The 7,170-nt window shown below is 46.1% G+C and overlaps 3 protein-coding genes across 3 annotated transcripts; 2 read left to right on the forward strand and 1 right to left on the reverse strand.

Moving 5' to 3' along the window:
- Positions 1-273: 273 nt before the first annotated feature.
- On the forward strand, positions 274-996 carry LOC123044351 (uncharacterized). The gene has a single exon (XM_044467076.1). The coding sequence runs from the start codon at positions 474-476 to the stop codon at positions 726-728; it is 255 nt and encodes an 84-aa protein (XP_044323011.1). The 5' UTR covers positions 274-473; the 3' UTR covers positions 729-996.
- On the forward strand, positions 970-2,410 carry LOC123044350 (zinc finger SWIM domain-containing protein 7). Its single transcript, XM_044467075.1, has 4 exons — positions 970-1,297; positions 1,411-1,516; positions 1,624-1,731; positions 1,925-2,410. Exons 1-4 carry the CDS (start codon positions 1,203-1,205, stop codon positions 2,024-2,026), a joined length of 411 nt encoding a protein of 136 aa, XP_044323010.1. The 5' UTR covers positions 970-1,202; the 3' UTR covers positions 2,027-2,410.
- Positions 2,411-4,008: 1,598 nt separating this feature from the next.
- Positions 4,009-4,633, reverse strand: LOC123044349 (zinc finger protein 7-like). The gene has a single exon (XM_044467074.1). It carries the CDS (start codon positions 4,603-4,605, stop codon positions 4,066-4,068), a length of 540 nt encoding a protein of 179 aa, XP_044323009.1. The 5' UTR covers positions 4,606-4,633; the 3' UTR covers positions 4,009-4,065.
- Positions 4,634-7,170: the final 2,537 nt, after the last annotated feature.

Consider the following 7,170-nt stretch of genomic DNA (forward strand, 5'->3'; position numbering starts at 1 on the left):
CAGGGAGATGATATTTGTAACATGGGATTATAATTTTACTTTGAAATACTCCTAAGCAACGAATGGGTCAGAGACAAGAACCGGAACAGACCTTCTGCTGATGTCTGCGCCTGCTGCCCGCTGTTGCCAAGATTCTCTGCGTGTGGCAACCATTCCTACCCTTTCAGTCATGCGGTATACATGCCAAATGATTGTGTCCTCGTAGCTCCTGCCTCGCTACGGCAGTATAAAGGGCTTTCCAACCTTGACTGCTGCACGGCTCGCTGTTCTCCCCGTCAAAACGTGTTCTACGCCACTTCGCTAATGCGCTGAAGTTTTCTCTCGGCCGCGCGCGCTGTTACATTGGCAGCCGAGCAGAGCTGCAGTAGTACACTGCCTCAGGAGATTCAGCTTCTCTCGTGCACAGTCACAGAGCAGCAGGGTACCACAGCCCTCTGATCCATCCACTCTGTCTGGTCCTCTTGCCCCCATGAATGCATGAGATGCCGGCCAGCCAGAGGTTTCTTTTCTTCCTCGTCGCCTTGCTCCTCCTGGTGGCGACGGCGGCGGCCGGAGGGGACGACCACGCCGCCGGCACGACCGAGGCGGCCGCGGAGGCGCGTCCGCCCGACGCGGCGTTCGACGTGCGGGCGAGGAAGTGGTGGCCGCGGGTCCCGGCGACGGAGGGCCTCGTCCGGGGCAGCGAGCGCCGGGTGCCCAACTCCTCCGACCCGCTCCACAACCGCTGACGTGATTACACCACCGCTGCCTGCTCCCGTGCCATCCGATTCTTGGCGCTCCCGCGTCGCCCATGCTTCATGCTTGGATCGTGGCTGCCGGCTCTGCTAGATCAGAGGCCCAAGATGCGTATACAAATGTAGCTCATTTTGCCTTTTGTTGGCTCCAGTGTTTTGTAATGAGAAATTGATCGGCGTTTTGCCGATCTGTGCATACACATTTGACATTCCTTCTTCTTATAGATGACTAAAGTGCAGTTCATAGTGGGCAATTCGATAATACTGTCTTGTTTTCGCTTCAATTTCTGCAAAAAGAGATGGCATGTCGGGCCGCGGACCCACTTGTCAGCCTACGCCAGTCGAAGCCTTCGCCTCAACGGGTTGCGTTCTCCAGTCTCCGCCTCCGCTGCGTCAAAACATCAAACGGCTTGCGCGCGCGACGCACCGGTTCAGTGATCAACCGCAAGCGCCGCCGCCGCCGCCCGAATGTCCATCGCTGCCGGCGTCGCCCTCGCCGTGGCCGACGCCGTGTGGGCTCAGATCAAGGCCGGGGGACACGCCACGGACGAGCACCTGTCCATGTAAGTGAATCCAAACAGGCCCGGCACCGCCGCGGCGCCACCGTCTCGCTCGGTTGTTAATTCATGCACGCCTCGCCGTCTCGAGCCCCTGACCTGTTCTGGCGTGCGTGCAGCCTCGACCACCTGTTCGGCAAGAACATGCTGCGCGCCTGCAAGATCCTCGACGAGGGCGGTGTCCGCCGCGTCACCGGCGCGCCCAGCGGCCGCTCGCTCTTCCTGGTTGGCTCCCGCATCTTACCTTTCCGTCCCCACGGCTGCTCGTGTTGTGGCCGAGCCAGCAGGCGATCGGCCGGTTGACGACGGCTTGTTTTGGTTTGGCGCTGCAGGTGATGGGGGAGTCCAAGAGGAAGGAGGAGTACATCTGCTTCCCGGAGCACCTCTGCACCTGCTACTCCTTCTTCTATGACATCGTCGGCCGTGGTGAGCAGCTCTGCGTAAGTGCCGTCTCTGTTACTTCGTCTGGCCACATTATTCACCGAGTCTAGTGAAATTCTCGATTAGAGGAATGGATGTATTTGGAATCCAAAATAAGCATTGGACTGTTACAGGCTTACAGCTGCAATCGGTAGCTCTTGGTTACTGGGAAATCTTGTTTTGATTTTGGGTTATTGTTTTTGTTCTTTCCAGTGTAAGCACCAGTTGGCAGCGCGGCTCGCAGAAGCTGTCGGCAAACACCAGGAGATGGAGGTGACTGATGAGGAGCTCGCTCACATGCTTGCTAACCTCTGACTGCTTGAATATTTCAGTAATGCACAATACATTTATGAATGACTGTCCTTTTGGGGGTTGTCTCACCTGTGTCATTCTAAAAGACTGAATTTAGCTTAATGAAGTGTTATGATCATCTAGGTAAGGTCTTCCTGAGTGCTATATAGGCTTGGGAATCCTTTCGCTGCAATGTTATGCCACATGGATTGTGTATATAGAGATAGGAAAAGGGTGTCCAAGAAACTGTGGTGAAATCTGCAGGGTTAGAATATTATCACCTTGTTTCTCTTTTTGAGAAACCAGCATCACCTTCTTTTTCATTGTATCAAATTACAAGAACGAGACCGTGAAATCATTGAGTTATGTGAACCGATCAATGAATTGAGATGAATAGTTTTTCTTTCATATCGAGTTAGCCTTTTGCTGTCCTTCAACACATTACAATTTTTTCACAAGATATCTTCTTTTCCTATGATGCTTTTGTGTAGTGATGCTTTGGTAGAAGGAATCATGATATGATACACAATGACCATATGGTTACAGAGTTCCTGATATTTGAACTTGACGGTTCTTGCATACTACAGTAATTGATACTCCCTCTGTAAAGAAATGTAAGAGTTTTTAGATCACTACTTTAGTGATCTAAAAAGTCTTATGTTTCTTTACAGAGGGAGTATATTCCAGTATACTACAGTGAAGCATAGTTAATTTTGCAAATGAGCATCATGATAATAATATCTGAGATATGGATGCTAATATACCTGATTGGCTAGTTCCTGGACCACATGTTTCACTGTATCTGAGTACCTTTGGTTTATTTGGTGAGAAGATGATGCCCTTAGCTTAATACGTTGAAGTTTTTTGGTGAATACTACACCTTAAAAAACCAGCATAACTAATACAGATAAATATTATTAAGCTTAGAAGAATGTTGTGGTTTATCTATAATGTATGACTACTGAGTTCTAAACATTAAAGACAATAACACCGCGATCTTCTAGCTTTGAAGTATATCATTAATGAGAGAGTCTTCTGAAAATCATATAACATCAAAAGAGTTTACCGAGGTGGCTTTCTAGAAGGACATGTGATGTATTTCGGAGACATTAGTTTCCAATGATTTTGTGAGCCAACAATTTCTGCATATACAGTATAAGCGTTGGAAGCGTTCTCATGGAAGTTTGTAGTGTACATTGTAGCCAACAGTTGTGGTCATCCCGTGTTTCCATTTCTAAAGTATTTCTTTTGGCATCTCACATTCTCACCTTTTCTCTATCCCCTTGCTTGTTTTTATGCTTGCACAAGAAGATTCCTATGCCATGCACTTGCCTTCAGCATTAAAATAACGAAATTTTGTTCTTTCCACGTATGCATCCATTGACATGTCAATATATTTATTATTTTTTTCTCTGATTCTTCCACACTATTTTGCTTGTATTCATGCACACTGATGGACCAATTAACATCCTGTCGTTGACAAGAATACACATATTCACATGTACGACTTGAGATATGCAAATGCAATCTATAAGGTTGCAGCAGTTAGCCTTTATATGATAATAGTTCAATACAACTGGTGTTGTTTGATAAGCTCCAAAGTCCAGAGCATTCATGGTTGCCAACAAACTTCCAATGCATAGAAATGTTTTAAGTCTTTGATAAAGCAGCAAATGTGTTGCATGTAGTTTATCTTTTGAAATAACGTTTGGTGATCAAGTGAGGCGCATAAAATTTGAATTGGAGTCCTTAGAGCAACGCTAATCACCACGACAGCGCTGACTAAAGTTTGTTTCTTATCTCATTTATAGCTTAATACTGATCGGTGGATTGTATGTATGGTTCCTACTTCTTAGTAACTAGATTGAAGATTACTCAAGTTTAAACTTGTTACTCTTTACCAGGTATCACACATAGATTATTGTTTTCTAGTTTTGAAACTTGTCTGAGAACTCACCTGCAACTGTGGGTACAAGTTTGGAATCTTATTCCCTCACCTCAAAAGATGATGCAAAATATTGACTTCACAGAAAATGTTTATACATGGGATTATGGATTAGAAATTACAAATGCAGGCTCAAATCAATATTTTCCTCTGGTTGCTTCATGGTCTCCTGAAGACTTGCTTTGAAGCTCCCAGGCCACACTAAATAGGCAGCTTCCTCTACTGCAAAAGGCATCCTGTTTCTCATTTGGCCGTCATGAAATCTTGCAACAACAACAGCGGCCCTTTCACCTTGTGCAGTCAGAATTGTGGAGTGGGGGCTGGCCCTCATAGGTTGGATGAAGGAGGCAGTTGGAGGAAAGCGTATCATCAGTTGCTGAAAGCTTCGTGATCTCCTGGCTGCACACCTTTCCTTCTTGTGTGCATTCTGGTGCCCGCCAAGGGCCTGCGAGCTGAAGAACTTCCTCAGGCAGTAGTTGCAGGAGAACGTCCGTTGAGGGGTGGCCACAGGTTTGGCCTCTGGAGGCTTAGCCGCTTCGCTTCTCAGTGCATCGAGGCCCAGCTTTAGCCATGGCGTTGAGGTATTGTCATCGGCGCGACCAGCTTCATCACCTTGATTACCTAATATCTGTTCTTCTGCTTCAGGTCCCCTCTTCATCTTTCCTTGTTGGGAGTGGCACAATAGAGGATTGCTCTAGGTTTGTGTTATGATGGTAGTCCTCTGGTTTGGTATAAAAAGGAGCAGGGGTCTGCAAGTGGCAATAATTCAGGGGTAAAGGCAAAAGTTTCCAGGAGTTTAAAGTGGATCAGGATATGCTAGTCTGCATGCCTATCTATTTTCCTAGTTTGCTTACGTACCAGTTTCCTTGTCGTGGTGGTCAGCTCGTTGGCTTTTCGTTATTCCGTAAGGTGTGTCTTTCATGTATACTGTCCCGTCACGGGAAACTTCAGTTTCTTATCTAGTTCTTTCCTGATCAGATATGGGCTTATTTTGGGTACCAATGTTGCAGTACATATCTATGACGTAGTACAGTTAAAAAAACCTCATAGTATGATTGACCATTTTCTGATTTGCTCACCTGTCATCTAGGAATCCACTGTTCATGTTGGTATACTTCCTTGCCATGATTAGTTCAGAAATGTATGTGGAAAAGAAGTCTGCTACGGTCGAACGGTGAAATTGCCTTCTTATTTTTCGCTGCTAGATTTTGTTCAGAGTCAATAATGAAGTTTGCGTGGATTAACCCCATTTAATATGAACCCTTTCCAGTCGATTAGTTTGATTGACAATATAGCACTCTCAGTGAAAAGTGCTACGGCCTAGATATTATTTGTTCAAACGTAGTTGTTGCTTTTTTTGATTTGAGGTCATCATTGATCTTATCTCATGCACGTTCTCTCTCTTTGTCTCTTGAGGCTCAGGCATAGACGGCGCCTGGCATTCTCTATCTAACCCTAAAGCTTAGCCTGCATCAGCGGCTTCGAAATGACTTCAGCTTGAGTGCATCCGCCACTCTTTGCCATGAGCGGTCGGCACTCCCCGAGGTAAACACACAGGAGCTTTCTGCCCGGGAACAAGTGGATGGTCATGATCCACTCACAGCACAATGATTGTGCTTATTTATTCTGTATAGTGATACATGGAGGAGCACTTTTGAGTTTTGACTGCTCGCCTCGGAGACAACTGGGCCTATATGATTATGAGCCATGGAAATGGACCGCTGCTTTCTCTCGGGTCACAGTGAGGGAGAGACGTGAGGTCGGATGCTGATTGCGCCTGGTGGATTGGTGACTCTGGCAGCCTGATCCTGGCGGGGTAGGGAGGGTGTTGGGAGTAGGGAGCGCTGCGCCGACGCAACAGGATTCGTTTTGTTCGACGCTGAGAAGAATTCTTCAAACCCCGGGTGGGCAGGTGGGCAATGACGGCCTGGTCTGTTATACGTCGCTCTTAGGGATGGCACCCGCCGGGTTTGGGTATGGGTAGAGTTACCCCATACCCTTACCCATCCTCCTTGAGCTTACCTATTACTCATACCCATATCCGCTAATGGGTACATATTTTCCCCATACCCATCACCCGGCAAGGTAAATGGATACCCACGGGTAAAAATACTCGTGTGCACACATCAACTTGCGCAACAGGTAGTCATAATGGACAAGATATCATTGACCTCTTTCGTTTCATTTCTAGCCAAACTTTAGAAATTATCTTCTGCTTGCGTACTTTGTTGACCTCTTCCACCTCCTTCTGTACATCTTAATCGTCGGAAAGAACAACATGATCTCCATCTTCATCCATTGGGGCAGATGTATTATTTGCATATTCACAAGGAACATGTACTTGGCTGCTGAGCTTGTACTACTGCGGAAGGAGCATAAATAACAAAATAGACATCAAATTCATATATATAGTCTACTGAATATAATACTTGATTATTAATGATCACTGAAATTATATTCTATTTATAGAAAAATTATATCGAATATATACATAATATACACTACGTACATATCGAATATCTTCTATTTATAGAAAATTTATATTCATCACAACAGCTATATACTGTATACATCATGTATAAGCAGAAATCAATGCTTACATGCACGAATGCATCACCTCATCCATATAAAAAAACTACAAGATCAATGCTCCATCCATCGAAGAGATCGGGGTTGTCGTGCCATGCTCCTGGCCGTGGTGGTCGCCGCCCTCTGACTAAATCCGCATGAGTGTGAGCTGCATCTGCTTCTCCCGGTCGCGGTCCTCACGCAAGCCGTGGTCTTCATCCGCAAGGTCCATGGCGTCCGAGCGACTGGATGCGCTAGCAATGGCGAGGCAGTGCTGGAGGCGCTGGCGGCGGCGACTAGCAATGTGCGAGGTGGTGAGGAGAGGAGATGAGACGAGGAGATTAAGAGGATATCTATCTAAATATGGGATGTGATCACGTACTCATTATTCACCATCACCTAATCGCGTTAATCTAGGAGAGAAGGAGAGATTTATGGGATTCGTTCTGCCATTACATGTTTCCTTTCCATGTTACCATTTACCTATTGCCAACGTGGGCTACTCATGTAGTCAACGGCTACGGGATTAGACTCATTTTATGGCAAGTTAAATTAGATAAATAAATAGTGAAGGCCCACTTAATATATTTTTTGTGGGTCAATGGGTACACGGGTATGGGTTATGATATCCCATACCTGTACCCACAATACCCGA

The sequence above is a fragment of the Triticum aestivum genome, chromosome 2B, assembly GCF_018294505.1.
Source record: "Triticum aestivum cultivar Chinese Spring chromosome 2B, IWGSC CS RefSeq v2.1, whole genome shotgun sequence".
Lineage (NCBI taxonomy): Eukaryota > Viridiplantae > Streptophyta > Magnoliopsida > Poales > Poaceae > Triticum > Triticum aestivum.